We start from the raw sequence: 19,329 nt of genomic DNA, 5'->3' as shown, positions 1-19,329 counted from the left end.
GTATCGTATCGTGAGATAGGTCTATTGTGAAACCACTGTGACTAGATGGCAGAAAGAACTATGAATATTCAAGTTGTGTCGGTTTTGTTTATTTTATTTTTGATTGTTGATTTTATTGAAAACAATCCAAGCACATACTCCAATCTTCCACAATTCAATATGAACACGTGACTATATTTTGGTTCGCGGTAACCGCGCGGTTTTGGTGTGAACGGACCCTAAGATGACCTACTTTTGAAAGTCAAACGGGTGGAGCTGGACGCTTCTCCATTGATGTTCTCGATTGAGAAACACCTTTAAACGAAAACAGTAAGATGACCTACTTTTTATGGTCAAACGGGTGGAGCTGGACGCTTCTCCATTGATGTTCTCGGCTTTGCACTCGTATCTGCCCTCATCAGACGCCTGTACGTTTGTAATCAGGAGAAAACCGTTGCGCAGCTTCTGAAAATGGCCCGCAGTTGACTGCAGCAACGCCCCATTTCTAAACCAGCTCAGAGCCGGCTGTGGTGCTCCCTCTGGATCACAGATCAGAGTGATGTTACCTCCAATGGCTGCCTCCGTGATGCGTGGTAATGGATGTTTCAGAAAGGATGGTTTGAAAGCTGCAAAGAGTAGAGTATAGATTAAGAAGGCTGGTAACCAGAATGTTTTGGACTTAAATAATTGTAATTGTTGGCATAAACATAAATATGTTTGAAGTGTAAGAAGTAAGAAAAAAAAAGATGTAAAAAGAAAGAACAAAAATATGCTCCCCGTCCCTGGCCCCGAAAACAATATTTAAAATTAGCATCTACTTTACTTCAGAGTTACAAGATTATACCGAGCAAATTTGTAGGTAGGTATGTACTCAGAAATATATGAAGAGGTCATTACCAAAATGTGATCGCAGTGGGAGCAGGGTCAACTCGTCCTAAAACCAACTCGCCCCCTACCAACTCGCCCCATTTTTAATATCGCCCCAGTGGTTGGTCAACTCGCCCCCACATTATTTTAGTTAACTCGCCCCAAAAATGTTACCAACTCGCACCAGCAGTTGGCCAACTCGCCCGCACACTATTTAGTCAACTCGCCCGAAAAAAATTTCCAACTCGCCCGAAAAATGTTTCCAACTCGCCCCCATACTGTTTAGTCAACTTGCTCCAAAAATGTTACCAACTCTCCCCAACTGTTGGTCAAATCGCCCAATATTGTTTATCAACTCGCCCCCAACATGCATGGTGAAAAGTGTTCAGGCAAGTTCATTTTGCCCGAATGTCTCTATTTTTTCCGAATTTGAGGCTTTTCTCTAGGACTAGGGGAACTGGTGGGTGGCAGATGCTGCCCCCCCCCCCCCCCCCCCCCCCCCCCATGTCTCGTACGCTTATGAACTCTCCTTAGTAGTTGGTGAACTCGCCCCAGTAGCATTTTATTTTGTTCAAAGTAAACTTATATTAATATATTATACTTGATTGGGCTGTACTATATTTAATGCCAGAACATAAAGCTGGGAGTTCAAAGGTGTAAATTGTCACATTAGTAAGGTAAGCAATGAACACTTATTAAACCGCGTTAGTCTGTTGTAACCTGACCGGCACAGATAAGATGGAGCAACTAATTATCAAACAACCCACCGAAGGTGTTAAAAGCATATGAAATCCTTGTCATGCTAGCACTGCAAGAACAAGACTGCATAAAATGCAATATTTGCAATATTTTGTGTACTGATTGGTGTTTTGCGCATGACAAAACGTTAGATCAATAAAAGGAGAGAGAGAGAAAATACTACCAGTTCATAACTGTCCAAATTCAGTGAATCACGTGACCAAGAAGTCACATATTTATGCCCCCCCCCCTCCCCCCCCCCCCCCCCCCAAACCCATGATCCCCAAGAGTGCGTTGTGTGTCGAGAGTCTGTTTTCAGTCTCTCTTGTACTCTATTAAAGAAACGAGGGGCAAACTCACAAACGTCTTTTAAGTAGATGATAGTTCATGGTAATAGGATAGTGGTCGTAATAGCGGAGTTTCACTGTAATAGTAATAAATGAAATGACACACCAAAGCTGTAGATCTTGTCCACTTTTTATATCGTCACAATTAGTTACGGACAATAAACTTGAGGTTGGAGCGAGCTGACCGAACACTGGAGCGAACTGGTGAAGTTGGGGGGTTTTTGACACGAGTTGACTAAATAGTTTGGGGCGAGTTGGTTTTGGGTTGAGTTGACCAGCATTCGTAGCAGTTGAAAGTGAAGGTATGCAGTTATTAGTACAACTCAGCAATTTACGACAAAAGTAAATCATTAATAATTCAGAAATTGAAGTAGAAGAAGAACTTTTGTTTACTAGAAATGCTCTACAATATTATAAGAGAACCAAGTATCGTTAAAGATGACCCATTTCCGTACAACCGAAGTGTTTCTGGTCATCTTGGTGTTTTTTATATTTTTAAAAACGTACGTGCGTCTGAAAAATAACAGTTATGGAGTCGAATTTTAGTCTATGTTTAACTATATTTTACAGTTTCAACGTCACAGACCCTTGTTTCACTCTTTTGTAGGGTTATACAAATGTGTTACAGGTTTGTAACTTAACCAAACTTAGTGTCCATGTTTACGGGTTGAAACTAAGGTTTGCGCCTTGAATATGCAAATAATAAATAAATAGTTAGTTAGTTAGTTAGTTAGTTAGTTAGTTAGTTAGTTAATAAATAGGATAAACAGGCAGAAAAGCAAACACATAAACACACAAACAGAAACAAATAAATAAAAATAATAATAAACGTCAAACGTACATAGAACCCTGAGCTGGGCCCCACTGAAAGAGATGCCTTGATTATTGTGAGCCGCGCACTGATACATCCCGTTGTGTTTAGCCGGATCCAGCTTGTGAATCATCAACGTCGAGCCCGCTACAGTTATGTCCCCTGCAAGTGTCGCTAGGGGGCTGCCATTTTTGTACCACGTGTACACTGGAGACGGATTACCACGTGCAACACAGCGCCATGTGAGTTGTGAGTGAATGTCGACGTGTTTGTTTCCAAGTGGAACGATGAAATATGGCTTCGCTGATTTTGTAAAGAAAAATAATAATAATAATAATAATAATAATAATAATAATAGTAACAATAATATAAGTTGTAGAAGCATCACGAAGGGTATATGAATTTTTATGTACCCTCTGTGTGTTCTTTTACCCCGAGAGATGCTTCTACAACGAATTTATCTTGCCGACATGTTAAATCATATATAGCCAAATAATCAAAATAACGCCAGACAATAATTGTTAAAGGGACATTCCCGAGTTCGCTGCATTGTAAGATGTTTCCGACTAATAAAATATTTCTACGATTAAACTTACATATTAAATATATTTTGTTTTGTAGAATATCAGTGTCTGTATATTCAATGTGTTTCTAGTCGTCTTAATATTTGTAAGAAGCCCGAACTGGAAATTGTCTTCAATTAATTTCGTACGTACGAAAAAATCCTTTTTAGGAAATAAAATGAAATTTAACCTAGTACAAATATTAGAACGATCAGAAACACGTTTAATATACAGCCACAAATATTTTATGCAGAAAAATATATTTGATATGTAATTACAGTCGTCAAAAAGTCTCTGTTAGTCGATAACATCTTAAAAATTGCAGCAAACTCGGGAATGTCCCTTTAACAATTTATTAACGGAGCCGTACCACGTGGACGCGAACGAAACCACTTGCCAGTGACGAAAAATAGTTCCATCGATAAACGAGTTTTTAACTTCAAATGTTTGTAATACGAAATTGTCTGAAACAGATATTAATAATAATAAAAAAAACTTTATTTATTTATAATCTAATTATTGCTTTAGCATTAACTGGGGTAGCTGAAAACTGTTGGAAATTACAGACGGGGTATAAGAGAATTTGGCTCCGCCCACAGGGGTATAAGGGATTTTGTCCAACGGCAAACAACCAATGAGATTAAAGAATTTTACATGAAGGCGAGATAATAAAATTTATCATCCATTAAAGGCTTTTGTAGGAGATATCGTTGGCACTATAATTTGCGATATCTCCTTATAATCTTGATTGGTCACATTTTAATTACAAGACAACGTTTTGTTACGTCACTGTGTTTGTTTCAGCGCTAAACCTACCATTACTGACGTCACGCCACTGCCGTTCTGCTAGTTAACGAGTCTACCGCTGACATTCAACCCACATTACTGACATTGTTTACAACTGTTACAAATGAAAAGAATAATAATGGATGATAAAAAGAATACCCCCTCTATAAATCCACTGGCGGTCTGTGCTTTAGACGTGTTGTTCAACAAAACCTATTTTAACTTTCATTCTACGATTGACGACATGTGCATTAAAAATATAGCCTACTGATGGAAAGGGAAAAGGGAACACATCAAATTGTAGACCAAATTTAATTCACAACTAGAATAGTAATATCTGTATTTCATACCACGTTGGAACGTGGAATTGACTGTCTGTAGTGTTGAATGTGCTGCCTATATGTTTCCAGTCAACTTCTGACAATATCAATTGATTTTTGATGCAGTCATTATTTCTTGTTGCTATCTGTGTGATCCCTTATTTCTTTCCATCAGTATATGTTAACAATTAACCACATCCCATTATGTGTCTGTATTGTTAGAGAGAGAGAGAGAGAGAGAGAGAGAGAGAGAGAGAGAGAGAGAGAGAGAGAGAGAGAGAGAGAGAGAGAGAGAGAGAGAGAGAGAGAGAGAGAGAGAGAGAGAGAGAGAGAGAGACGACGACGACAACGATGACATCGACGACATCGAAGAAGAAGATGGTGAAATAACATTTCTACAACCATCCGACGGGAATGGCTGTACCTACAGGTAACCAATAAGAGAGCCCGTACCTACAACCAACCAATAGGAGAGCCCGTACCTACAACCTACCAATATGAGAGCCCGTACCGACAACCAGCCAATAGGAGAGCCCGTACCGACAACCAGCCAATAGGACAGCTCGTACGAACCTGAAAGCTGGAGATTTATGGACTTGGAGTCGCCGGCTTGGGACCCCCGGCTCACGGAGCACGTGTACGTCCCGCTGTCCTCCAACTGCGCATCCTCGATCAGAAGGACCCGGTTGTGGTCCTGGAGCGAGGCAGTCCGCGGCATGGAGCGGCCTACGCGGTGCCACTTGTACACAAATGGCGTCGTTGACCTTTACAGTGAAAAAATAGCAGACTATTGAAATGGTTGAAATGGCACAAAAAAAGTTTGTCTTGTTTAACGACACCGCTAGAGCGCATTGATTATGTAATCAAACATTTGGTCATTCTGACACATTCATCAGGAGAAAGACGCTTCATGGTCCATTAGCAGCAAGGGATCTTTTATATGCACTTCCCCACATAGAGGAAAGCACATACCACGGCTTTCGGTCAGCTGTGGTGCACTGGTTGGAACGATAGAAAAAATCAGTTGAATGGATCCACCGAGGTTGTTCGATCCTGCGACACAAGCATGTCAGGTGAAAGTGGAACAGATTCAAGTAGGACCACGTGCATCATTAATGTACATAATTTTTATAGTTCACATTTATGGGATGCAAAGGGTAACGTGAAAACAATTATATATCAGAAACAGAAAAGCAGAAAATTCCAACCAAAACTCAAATCACTATCTATTCCAATTTTGCAGGGAAGCATCTGTCGCAAGTCTATATATCAAAGGTTGTGGTATGTGCTGTTCTGTCGTTTGGCTGTGCATATGAAAGATCCCGTGCTACTAATGGGGAAATGTAGCGTGTTTCCTCTCTAAGACTATATGTTAAAATTATCAAATGTTTCACATCGAATAGCCGATGATTAATAAATCAATGTGCTCCAGTGGTGTCGTTAAACAAAACAAACTTCATACTCTGCGAGAGAGCTACATGATTACTAGTTTCAATTAGTCACCTTCATGCCAGAGCACCGCTTCATGTTGCAGTACATGACTTGCCCATTTTTTAACACTTGTGCTAGGCTCAGATTACCAACTGACAGCAGAAAGCTGACCATCTGTCTGTTGTCACTACTTCTACGACTGGGGACGCAGCCCAGTGGTAAAACGTTCCCTTGATGCGCGATCGGTCTGGGATCGATTCCCGTTGGTGTGCGCATTGGGCTATTTCTCGCTCCAGCCAGTGCACCACGACTGGTATATCAAAGGCCGTGGTATGTGTTATCCTGTCTGTGGGATACTGCATATAAAAGATCCCTTGCTGCTAATCGAAAAGAATAGTCCATGAAGTGGCGACAGCGGGTTTCCTCTCTTAATATCTGTGTGGTCCTTAACCGTATGTCCGACGCCATATAACCGTAAATAAAATGTGTTGAGTGCGACGTTAAATAAAACATTCCCTTCCTTTACTTCTACGACTGTTCAGTTACGCGTCTGAGCGCTCTTACAACTCGATTCTCGTCGTATAACCCATTAGTTGTTAATCTGAGCGCTCTTACACCTGGATTCTCGTCGTATAACCCATTAGTTGTTAATCTGAGCGCACCCGTCATAAGTCGGGAGTAGGGGGAATTGCAACGCAACCATCGAGTTGGCGAACTTCGTCGTAACAGTTGACAGTCTTAGCCTAGCATAAGGTACTAATTATAATAAGCAGCTTTAATCCAACGAGATATTTATGTCGACCTGTTTGTAATCATAAAGGGAAGATTTTAAAGAGCATATCACAATGTCAGGGCCGTAGCTAGGATGTTTTGTTTGGAGGAGGGGGTGTGGGGCAACTGAGTTGTTAATAGTCTAAAACTCCTTAAACAGTTAAGAAGAGAATTTTCTTTAAGTTTCTATAATGCTTTCCGGATTCCCCCCCCCCCTTGCGCCCCCCCCCCCCCCCCCCCCCCCCCCCCCTAGCTACGAATGTTATATTATTTTTAAGGAGGAACTATTTCTTAAACTGCAACAGAATTTGGCCTCAGATTGCAGTTATCTTCCTATTTGGAAACATCCGGAAATGTGTCCGCGCAAGAAGTCTGTTTTTTGACTGATTATTTCATGGCAGACAGCTATGAAGTGGCAAATATTTGACTGAAGTTGACAGGGGAGAGCATGCAGTTTGTAAACATGTGTAACTTTTTGACAGTGAAGACTTGTTTGTGGTCATTCCGGCCCATACAAAGGTAGTGTTTTTTGTGTAAAATGGGTGTACTCCGGCCTGGTTTAGAGGGTGTGTTTGTTTAAACCAATATGCTGGGGGAAAGAGCTGGACAACAGGGGTTGTCCTTTTCAGGGTATGTGTCCCCCAGGCCGGCAAAGGTGCATACAAAACTCCACGGGCTTGCTGGTATTAATAAAAATGTTATAGCCACTAAGGCTATATAGAAACTTATAGAGAAATTAGTTGTGGTCTGTGGCCATTTAACAGAAATAAAATGAAAAAGGGCGATAACTCTAGTGATACTTACGACCCGTAGGCGAAGCACTCCAGCCGCACATCTTGTCCTCTCATGGGAGGCTGTGGGAATACAGCAATGAAATCATTCTGGATTTCTGGACCCCAGTCCGCTTTAGCCGCTAAAAATAGAAACCACATCAACCCTTCAGGTACTTTCATTGTGTAGTGTTCAAGAGATGAGACAGTTGCCTTGAACACAAACAACAGAATAAACAACAAAATGACAACAACAAAAACCTTTAAAGGCATATTGTCACAGACCACTGATCTATTTAATGGTCTAACAAAGTATTACCTGAACAAAAATAATTTGATTTGTCCCCAAATGTACTTTATTCAACCATCTTCATAACCACCATACTGCATTTATTAATGGCATTTTGTAAAAATAATTGAATTATGGCAATGGTTCATAATTCAAAAACTAACATTGCCGAGAGGGATGACATGGATTTCACTCCATCGTGGTTCAATTAAGGTGATGCGATAGCTAGATATGATTTCCAACAATTAAGGTTTTTTCTTTTTTTTATTATCCATTTTCAGAGAAATACCGGTACTTAAATCCGTGACAGTATGCCTTTAACATACAAAAACAAACATACAAATAAACAAATAACAGATTCTGAAGTGATGGTGGCAGGTTTGGATGGATGATTAGCCACTCTCTTTGATTACCCTAGCGATATAGAGAATACTACATGAGCGGCCGTTAGATACCGTCTATCTTAAACGTGTTGTTTAAAAACCTATCCAACGAGCGAAAGCGAGTTGAATACTTTTTTTAACAAGTTGTAAGATAAACGGTATCTAAAGGACACAAACGTAGTATTCTATTTCTTACATATCTTCAGAAAACAGGTCACTACACAAGCGTCCCGACCTTCTTATAGACTACGTTCGCCACAGTCTAGTCTCCCCCCCCCCCCCCCCGTAATAATACATAATGAAGTAACCACTTATGACCGTACCTTGATCTTGTACTTGAAGTGATATTGCCATGCTGGTGCGAGTTGGCGGCTGTGACGTACCAATCGTGTACTTGCTGACCCCGCTCAAGATAGCGATACATCGATAATCGCCCTCGTCGATTCGCGTCACTTCCGAGAAATAAAGCCTCCCATTGGCTGAGATGAATATATATGTCTGCATTTCCGGCCGTACAAAGGTACGGGTGTCACCTTTCAACCACTGGTATCTCACAGCTGGAATAAGAATGTGAACAGTTTAAAGAGACAGACTCTAGTTTTCAAAACCTACGGCATATTTGTTCACTATTAGAGACGTTTTTGTAATTGAAATCAGAATTGTTTATTGTATAGAATATCAATTTGCGTACAACCAATATTTGCCATCCTGGTTTTTGTAATAAACAAATGCTCTTTTTTCATGCTTCTAAAAACGCACGTGCGTCTGAGAAATAACGGTTGTGGAGACGAGCTCTGGTGTATTTTAAAAAGGAGATTTGCCCGGTTTTAGCGTCATGGACTCTTTGTTTCACTCAACTGCATCTTTATTCAGAAGTGTTACAGGTTTTTAGATTAACCAAACTTAGTCTCTTTTCACTGGTTTGAACTTGAAAAACTTGAGAAAAAAACACAAAATGTTTTATTTAACGACGCACTCAACACATTTTATTTACGGTTATATGGCGTCAGACATATGGTTAAGGACCACACAGATTTTGAGAGGAAACCCGCTGTCGCCACTACATGGGCTACTCTTTCCTATTAGCAGCAAGGGATCTTTTATTTGCGCTTCCCACAGGCAGGATAGCACAAATCATGGCCTTTGTTGAACCAGTTATGGATCACTGGTTTACACCTACCCATTGAGCCTTGAAGAGCACTCACTCAGGATTTGGAGTCGGTATCTGGATTAAAAAATCCCATGCCTCGATTGGGATCCGAACCCAGTACCTACCAGCCTGAAGACCGATGGCCTTACCACGACGCCACCGAGGCCGGTACAGATATTATATGACTGAAATGCAATATCAGTCTCCTCCCTTGTTTAAATCGGTACCAAGCAATGTATTTTATTATTTGTACCCTACTGTAAACCATGTTTTCAAAATCAGAATATGTATGGTCCTCTTACGCCGTTGCTTAACGGCCTGAGTGTAATAAAGTTCTTTTCTGTCCTGTTCTGATGGCGAGTGTGTTCTGTATTGTGATCGGTTAATTACATTCTTTTTCCGGAATCAAACCGGCCTCGGTGGCGCAGTGATTAAGCCACCGGACTACAGGCTGGTAGGTACAGGATTCGCAGCCCGGTACCGGCTCCAACCCAGAGCGAGTTCGTAAGGGTCCAATGGGTAGGTGTAAGGCCACTACACCCTCTTATTTCTCACTAACCACTAACCAACTAACCAACTGTCCTGGACAGACAACCCAGAAACTTGAGGAGTGCTTGAACCGTAATTGGATATAAACACGAAAATAAGTTAAATTGAAATCCGGAATCAAATGAAAACAACACCCGGAAATCTTAATGACGTCATTAGAAAGTAACGTAATTAGCAATTGGAACACGTCAAGTGTTTTTTTGTTAGTTTTTTTTCCAAATATAGAGTTAGTTGTGTAGAAAACCGATTCATTTTACAATGGAAATAACCATACTGAGTTTTTAGATTTGAGGGTATTATTTTTCTATTTGATCGCACAAAAAAACTAAATTTCATAACTATACCCAGCTTTTAATTTGCTTTTACTGGTTTGTGTCTGTGCGTGTTGTTTAGTTGTTCTTTTTAAAGTTGGTATTACTATTATTTCAGTTGCTTAATTACTGTTATTATGTGGGTGCATCTTGAGCTTTAATCCACTCAAATACTTTGGTGTACGGCTACCTTTAAAAACTAACCTCTATTTTTTTTTTTTTTTTTTTTTTTTTTTTTTTTTATCCTACTGGCCCCCATTTCCTTTTACTCCTTTGAATACGATCTCATTTCTTCCCGATCTGGCAAATCCTCTTATCGTTCAACTTCTTTCGCTGTCCACCTCCACATCCCAGTCATTGTCTCTCCAACCGCGGCAGGTGCTTGTCTCTTGTGGCTATCGATGCCACACATCTGTCATTCCCCATCAGCTTTTAGCTGTGGGCTTATCTGACCACTTCGGAGAGTGTTCAGTAGTTACTTCTGGCATTGTTAAGAGGCACTAGTATATACCTACTATGCTCCCCTACTACCGGCGGTCGTTAATTAGTGCCGTGGGTCAGACTAGCGGCAGAGGATGAGGATGTCAGGTGGGTGCAGGGAAGTACACAGAGACTGCACCCGTGGAGGAAGCTGAGACAGGTAGGCGATGGTGTGGACAGCTCAGAAGAAAGAGTTGGATAAAACGAACCTGGTTTGTACTGTATCTGACTGCACTGGATCGCGACTCCTTCGTACGCCTTGGCGTTCACTGCAGCATCGGGGACATTGGAGAACTCGCCCAGCACTGTAAATAAAGTTTAAGTTTACTTTGTTTAACGACACCACTAGATTTATAAATAATTAGATGCCAAACATTTAGCTACTCTAAAATATAGTCTTAGAGAAGTAACAGATTACATTTGTTTTTCCATCGCATATACAAGACATCACATATCACGTCCTTTGGTATACTAGTCATAGGGAACTGACTTGGACGTGGAAAAAATCAATTGTAGTCCTACGGGGAACGCCTTCTTCCATTCTATGGAATTTACTACAAGTTATTTATTTCTGAGCCGAATAATTTGTAAATTGCACACAAAAATAATAGGCTATTAATTTTTTAATTACAAAACATTTTTACATTTCTTCTTATGTCAAACCAAACTGACATTATTTACAAAAGAAAAAAAACTAAACATTTTTATAAAATGATGGGAGGAACTATATATATATATAACAAACAAAAAATAATAATAATTAAAAAAAAACATCAAAAAGAAATCCAACTTACCATAACATATCTCTAAACAGTACTTAAATACCTCTTTACGTGGATTCTTAGAAAAGGTGCCTAATCATACCCCTAAAAGTCCCCAAATGGACTAGTCCTTACTTCCAAACGACAGCTGTAAGGGATCTCCAAGCAGTTTTCCAAACTTGTTCTCCACAATACACCTGTAATCCGCCGCATCATCGTTCTCATTCGGTTTGTGAATCGTCAGTTTCCCATTGGTCAGCATGTATCTCGAGTCCAGGTCAGGCGTCACTTCCGTCTCAAAGTTTTCGCCCCGGTACCATTTGAATGTAGGATAAGGGTTCCCATTGGCTATATATTCCAGTTCGATGTTGGTCGTCCTGCCAACAACGACCATGCTGTTTTGTTGCACCACGAAGTATGGACCTGTTTCGAACTCTTCGGGATCGTTTCGGGATAACCCGTAGTCTGAATAAAATAAATACATGAACAAATTAATGAACAAAACGTCAGATAGATAGATAGATAGATAGATAAATAGATAGATAGATAGATAGATAGACAGACAGATAGATAGAAAGATGGATGGATGGATGGATGGATGGATGGATGGATGGAAAGATGGATGGATGGATGGATGGATGGATGGATGGAAAGATGGATGGATAGATGGATGGATAGATGGATGGATGGATGGATAGATGGATGGATGGAAAGATGGATGGATGGATGGATGGATGGATGGATGGAAGGATGGATGGATGGACAGTCAAATATACATTCACGACTGTCCTAACAGTAACCTCCAGTTAACATTTCATTTCAACTTATTTTTGTGCTTACATCCAATTACGGTTCAAGCACGCTGTCCTGGGCACACACCTCAGCTATCTGGGATGTCTGTCCAGGAGAGTTGGTTAGATGTTAGTAATTAGTGGTTAGCGAGAAAGAAGAGGGTGTAGTGGTCTTACACCTACCCATTGAGTTGTTAAAACTTTCTCTGGGTGGGAACCGGTATCGGGCTGCGAACCCTGTACCTACCAGCCTAATATCCCATGGCTTAACCACGACACCACCGAGGCCGGTTCCATTTAACACGGTCTAAGGGGCATAACTCACAAAGCTCTCTTAGGATCGCTTAAGCAACAACGAATCGTCCACACAAAGATGTGAGAGTTTAAAATGTTAGGCACGTGTTGCATATGTCTATTAAACAACCCAACAGCAAAAATAACTTTGTGAGTGAATTGGAATATTTGTTTAAAGCATTAATTATCGCAATAAGGGTGGGTGAGACAGGCGCATGCTGTGTGTAATCACCTAGGTCAGGTCAGGTTATAGGGTTTTACGTGCACATTCAGAACAAGCTGTTGTAGCGCACGCCTGTCGTTGGCCAAGTGCCGGCCTTGGTCGGCTCCTCCGTCCAGGAGAAGAACAATCCCGTAACCCATCCCACCCCACCCCTAAATCCACCAGTGGCTCTTACCGTAGTCTCGAGGGCGGGACGTAGCCCAGTGGTAAAGGGCTCGATTGATGCGCGGTCGGTCTGGGATCGATCCCCGTCGGTGGGCCCATATCAAAGGTCGTGGTATGTGCTATCCTGTCTGTGGGATGGTCCACATGAAAGATCCCTTGCTGCTAATCGAAAAGAGTAGCCCATAAAGTGGCGACAGCGCGTTTCCTCTCTCAATATCTGTGTGATCCTTAACCATATGTCCGACGCCATATAACCGTAAATAAAATGTGTTGAGTGCGTCGTTAAATAAAGATATTTCCTTACCGTAGTCTCTAGCTGTTCGTACTATCCTGTACGCTTCCGACTGACTGATTTCGCAGATATACGGTAATACGTCTCGCGTATTAGCCAGTGTCCAGTCGTACCCGCTCGCTGAAATAACAACATATCACTCAAAACATACGGTAATACGTCTCTCGTACTGACCAGTGTCCAGTCGTACCCGCTCGCTGAAATAACAACATATCACTCAAAACATACGGTAATACATCTCGCGTATTGACCAGTGTCCAGTCGTACCCGCTCGCTGAAATAACAACATATCACTCAAAACATACGGTAATACATCTCGCGTATTGACCAGTGTCCAGTCGTACCCGCTCGCTGAAATAACAACATATCACTCAAAACATACGGTAATACATCTCGCGTATTGACCAGTGTCCAGTCGTACCCGCTCGCTGAAATATCAACATATCACTCAAAACATACGGTAATACGTCTCGCGTACTGACCAGTGTCCAGTCGTACCCGCTCGCTGAAATAACAACATATCACTCAAAACATACGGTAATACATCTCGCGTATTGACCAGTGTCCAGTCGTACCCGCTCGCTGAAATAACAACATATCACTCAAAACATACGGTAATACGTCTCTCGTACTGACCAGTGTCCAGTCGTACCCGCTCGCTGAAATAACAACATATCACTCAAAACATACGGTAATACGTCTCGCGTACTGACCAGTGTCCAGTCGTACCCGCTCGCTGAAATAACAACATATCACTCAAAACATACGGTAATACGTCTCGCGTACTGACCAGTGTCCAGTCGTACCCGCTCGCTGAAATAACAACATATCACTCAAAACATACGGTAATACGTCTCGCGTACTGACCAGTGTCCAGTCGTACCCGCTCGCTGAAATAACAACATATCACTCAAAACATACGGTAATACGTCTCGCGTACTGACCAGTGTCCAGTCGTACCCGCTCGCTGAAATAACAACATATCACTCAAAACATAAGGTGACACATCGATTGCTGACCAACGTCCAGTCCAACCGCATAACATAATCACTTTTTAAAATAACTAAAATAGGTGTAGACTACAATACAATTTCCACCAGGTGTAAACTAGACTTAATATTTTAAAATTGTCCTTATTAGGTGTAAACTACACTTAACATGTTAAAATATCATTACTAGCTGTAGACTACAAATACCATTTTAAAACACTGACTTGCATAGGTGTAGGTTAGACATAACATTTTAAAATACTGAATAGCCTAGATCTGTATATACTATCCTTAACATATTAATAATATTGACTGGCATAGGTGTCGAGTAGACTTTACTTTTTAAAATACTAACTAGCATAGGTGTAGACAACAAGGGTTTCTGAGCTCATGTCGACGTTGCACATTACTAGGTGTAGACTAGACTTAATATTTTAAAATACTGACTAGCGTAGGTGTAGACAACAAGGGTTTCTGAGCTCATGTCGACGTTGCACATTACTAGGTGTAGACTAGACTTAAGATTTTAAAATACTGACTAGTGTAGGTGTAGGCTAGATATAAGATTTTTAAATACTGCCTGGCGTAAGTGTAGGCTAGACTTAACATTTTTTAAATACTGACTAGCGTAGGTGTAGACGACGATGGTTCCTGAACGCATGTCGACGTTGTCCTGCCAGTACTGCTGGTCGTACAGGAAGCGTGCGCCCGCACCCTGCCAAATAAACGTGGCGTTACCATCCTGCGCCGAATCTCTTGTGCCACTCGTGTACCACGACCGTCTGAAGCAAAGGGAAACATATATCAGAGGCTACTGGCGATGGCGTACCCAGGATGTTATACGGGGGGGGGATATTGGGAGATACGGGTGAAAGCGGGCCAACCCATACTATGTATATATGTATGTATGATTTTATAAAATTTAATATAATAATAAAAAATATATATTGTGGAGATGGGGCATGCACCCCGTGACAACCCCTCGCTACGCCACTATCAGAGGCGGATCTAAGGGAGGAGCTCGGAACTCGTCCCCTAATTTTTACAAGCGCGTTTTAGCAATTGAAGGTTTGGAGTTGGTCCGTATGGCATTTCAGTCCCTCCCCCCATCCCTCGCAAAACATTTTGTCCCGGCGATGCAGTGGTTAAAACCAGGAACAGATACAGGAGGGAAATTACGGGGTCCCCATCCCTCCTCTGATTTTGAAAGTACTACGAAAAATCATCTAAATATAAAGCATGAAACCACCGGACTTCAGGGCTGGTAGGTATTGTGTTCGTATCTCGGTAACTGATCAGTCCCAGTCCGTGTTTAAATGACTCATGTTGTGTAAGTATACAATACGGTTACTACCAGGCGGAGCTGTCTCTCACTAGTCACTAACAACTATTAGATCGGGACGTAGCCCAGTGGTACAGCGCTCGCTTGATGTACGATCGATCCAGGATCGTTCCCCGTCGGTGGGCCCACTGGCCAATTTCTCGATCCAGCCAGTGCTCCATAACTGGTGTAAAAACGGCCGTGGTATGTAATATCATGTCTGTGAGGTGGTACTTATAAAAGATCTCTTGCTGCTAATCGGAAAGTGTAGGCCATGAAGTGGCGACAGCGGGTTTCTTCGCTCAGTATCTGCGTGGTCCTTAAACATAAGTCCGACGCCATATAACCGTAAATTCCCATCCTTCCTAACAACTAATTCTTAATAGATAGCTCGTGTGTGAACAGCGTGCTTACATTTTAATTAGTTTCTTTTCTTTTGTTTAACGACACCACGAAAGCACATTGATTTATTAATAATCGGGTATTGGATGTCAAACATTTAGTAACTTCGACATATAGTGTTAGAGATAAAACCCGCTACATTTGTTTTTCCATTAGTAGCAAGGGATCTTTTATATGCACTATCTCACAGACAGGGTAGCACATACCACGGGCTTTGATATACCAGTCGTGGTGCACTGGCTGGAACAAGAAATAGCTCAACGGGCCCACCGCGTCATGTGAGCGTTTTACCACTGGACTACATCCCACCCCACAAAGTGTAATAGAATAGAAGTAGAAAAACCAGTTAAACCAAACGAACACTATACTGCCTTGTTAGAGCACGCTGATTAATTAATGTTCGTCTGAATTAAACACATAAACATGTAGAAAGGGATTTTCATCGACGTCCCAAAGTTTCTTAAGGCGACGCTGCACGATACAAGTTATTCGTACGATAACACCGTCGGTGAACCCATTGGGCTATTTCTCGCTCCAACCAGTGCTCCACAACTGGTGTAACAAAGGCCGTGGTATGTACTATCATGTCTTTAGGATGGTGCATATAAAAGATCCCTTACTGCTAATCGAAAAGAGTAGCCCATGAAGTGGCGACAGCGGGTTTCCTCTCTCAATATCTGTGTGGTCCTTAACCATATGTCTGACGCTACATAACCGTAAATAAAATGTGTTGAGTGCGTCGTTAAATAAAACATTTCTTTCGTACGATAATAGCAGATTGTGGCAAGACCAACATTACTATTTCTTCAGTTGTGATGCAATCAACTATTTTGTACGCGGCACTCGTCTCGTGTTGCGTCGCCTTTATGGTAATTACAAAAACGCGTATATGATACCTTACGGAAATAATCATTTTATTCTACAGTTACAGTACGTCAAACCAAAAATATTTCAATATGTTCGTGTGGAAATAAAACAACACCGACGTAAAACATATCCATTTATGGTCATTACATGAAGACAAAATGTGCTTTTGAAATATCCACAATGGTCGGACAGATTAATGAATTTTTAAACATTTAAACAGAAGATTTGAATGGATGTAAAGTTCCCGCCGTAGCGAACAACCAATCACAGATCCTCATGCATACGCCAGCCATTCAGTGGCTGTATAAGCTGTATAAATATGGCAAGAGTTATTTTATCCCACATGAGTAATAAATATTTGTACTGGAGATAAGATGCTTTTAAAATCTTACTGGTAAGGGTCAAGGTTGAGAAGTGCGTTGCTGATGAATATGTGTTCTTCTTTTGTGGAAATGCTCAGCAAGGCGGCTCCGTGGAACTAAAGAAACAAGTAGAAACACTCAAACAGGTCATGGTTCATTATTATGGTTAATACGTTACTTGAAGAGAGTGGAGATACACACACACACACACACACACACACACACACACAGACATACATATATATATATATATATATATATATATATATATATATATAGAGAGAGAGAGAGAGAGAGAGAGAGAGAGAGAGAGAGAGAGAGAGAGAGAGAGAGAGAGAGAGAGAGAGACAGACAGACAGACAGAGCGACATAGAGGAGACACAGACAGACAGACAGACATGCAGGTTTGTTTTCTAACAATTGGTTTACAATGTCCATTTCACTATCGCCAAAATAATATTTGGGTGTCCTTTTCTTTAGTTGGTTCATGTTCCATTTCGTGTGCTCTTTTGGCTTTGGCCCCCTCCCTAAAATAGTTCCTGGATCTGTCCTTGTTGTTTAAGACTCATATAGACTGGATGCGGCGCATGCGTGCGATCCTACTGTTGCGTCTATGTGAGCTTTTATTGGTAACTATCATTTATAAAACTTACATTGCAGGCTGCTCTAGCGTCTTCGAAATTCTCTTCTGGAAAACTGACGAACTTGTAGCAGTGGTACTTGAAGAGCAACCAATCATTAGGACAGTCTGGAAAAGTGACAGTAAGAAACATAAACAGTTTGTTATTAAAAGGAAAGAAATATTTTGTTTCACTACACATCAACATTTTAGTCCATGAGCCATATTTTATTTTTTTGGTGTCCTTCAAATATATATGATGCTCGGTGTGCGGTATTTCCATTGTCCTCAAAATCTATCATTTAATTTATTATGACGTTGTTTTTGTTGTTGTTATCACTGATGTTTTATATATAGTTTAAGTGTCATCATCATCACCATCATCATAATCATTATCATAATAATAATCTTCATCATCATCATCATCGTCGCCATCATCATTATCATCAGCATTATCGTCATCATTACCACCACCATCATAATCATTAGCTCGAGTGTCGTCTAGCGTTATTCTAAGACGTATATTATCCTTACATATAACAGAATGACGCTAGAGGACACTCGAGCTACATCGTCATCATCAGCATCATTATCATCATCATTATCACTTCTACCACCAGCTGTTACAAATCATCATAATAAAAATAGACTGCGAGTGTATAGCACACAACATAATAATGTTACACTTACCAAACACGTGCATCTGTCCGTTCGTCCTATCCAGTAAAAAAATGGCCACCAAACCAAACAGCCATTCCAGATACCTCATTCTACCTGTTGCAATAAAAACGAAGTTAAATATAAAAAATGACAAATATAAATATTAAACCTGTCTGCCCGCCCGTACCCTGACAGCTAGTGTCTGCATGTCGTGTTGTTTATACACGCAACTCGTATAACAGTTTATTTAAAACCTTTACAGCTTAATGTTGTCTGAAAATAGCAGTTTCGAAGCTATTTTAGCGCTTCAACTGAATCGTAAAAACAATCGTAGGTTGTGACGACATAGCTTACGATGGTTTTACCATTTCGTAGCACTAAGATTGATTCGAAAATATCAGGATTTATATTGGGGACACCAACTTTGGAAGGGGGGAACGAAGGAAATGTTTTACTTAACAACGCACTTAATACATTTTATTTACGGTTATATGGCGTCGCACATATGGTAAAGGACCACACAGATATAGAGAGAGGAAACCCGCTGTCGCCACTTCATGGGCTGCTCTTTTCGATTAGCAGCAAGGGATCGTTTATATGTACCATCCCACAGACAGGATAGTACATACAACTGCCTTTGTTACGCCAGTTGTGAATGACTGGCTGGAACGAGAAATATCCTAATGGGCCCACTGACGGGGATCGATCCTAGATCGATCGCGCAGCAGGCGAGCACTGTACCACTGAGCTACGTCGCGTCTCCTTGGAAGGGAGATATCCGCACTGTACTGAGGCGACAGGCAACGCTAAAAGGTTGTAACACTAGGACAAGAGGTGTGATTTTTTTTTGTTTGGGGGGGGGGGGGTCCATTCGAAGGTAGATCTGTTGATTTTGTTAAGTGAGAGAAGTACTGGCATGTGAAAAATTAATATTAGTAATATTAATTTAGTATAAAACAAAATGTCAGCATATTTAAATGTTTTGCCTACCATAAACAGTGTTCATTGCACTGGTGACGGACAACCATAGTAAGGCTA

The 19,329-nt window shown here is 41.0% G+C and overlaps 1 protein-coding gene across 1 annotated transcript in view; it reads right to left on the bottom strand.

The window, feature by feature from the left end:
- LOC121385673 (contactin-like) overlaps window positions 1-19,329 on the bottom strand; it is a 71,732-nt gene that overhangs the window by 27,603 nt on the left and 24,800 nt on the right. Inside the window, exons 2-13 of the mRNA XM_041516441.1 lie at window positions 18,322-18,405; window positions 17,666-17,760; window positions 17,043-17,128; window positions 14,685-14,842; window positions 13,084-13,191; window positions 11,442-11,771; window positions 10,755-10,850; window positions 8,379-8,612; window positions 7,418-7,526; window positions 4,985-5,175; window positions 2,773-3,045; window positions 324-605 (exon numbers count right to left, since the gene is read on the bottom strand). Of these exons, the coding sequence (XP_041372375.1) occupies window positions 324-605; window positions 2,773-3,045; window positions 4,985-5,175; window positions 7,418-7,526; window positions 8,379-8,612; window positions 10,755-10,850; window positions 11,442-11,771; window positions 13,084-13,191; window positions 14,685-14,842; window positions 17,043-17,128; window positions 17,666-17,760; window positions 18,322-18,400 (2,041 nt within the window). The 5' untranslated portion in view covers window positions 18,401-18,405. The remainder of the gene's footprint in view (window positions 1-323; window positions 606-2,772; window positions 3,046-4,984; window positions 5,176-7,417; window positions 7,527-8,378; window positions 8,613-10,754; window positions 10,851-11,441; window positions 11,772-13,083; window positions 13,192-14,684; window positions 14,843-17,042; window positions 17,129-17,665; window positions 17,761-18,321; window positions 18,406-19,329) is intronic.

This window comes from Gigantopelta aegis, chromosome 11 (genome assembly GCF_016097555.1).
Source record: "Gigantopelta aegis isolate Gae_Host chromosome 11, Gae_host_genome, whole genome shotgun sequence".
Classification (NCBI taxonomy): domain Eukaryota; kingdom Metazoa; phylum Mollusca; class Gastropoda; order Neomphalida; family Peltospiridae; genus Gigantopelta; species Gigantopelta aegis.
Note: the sequence above shows the minus strand (reverse complement) of the source record. Positions and strands in the feature narration are given on the sequence as shown.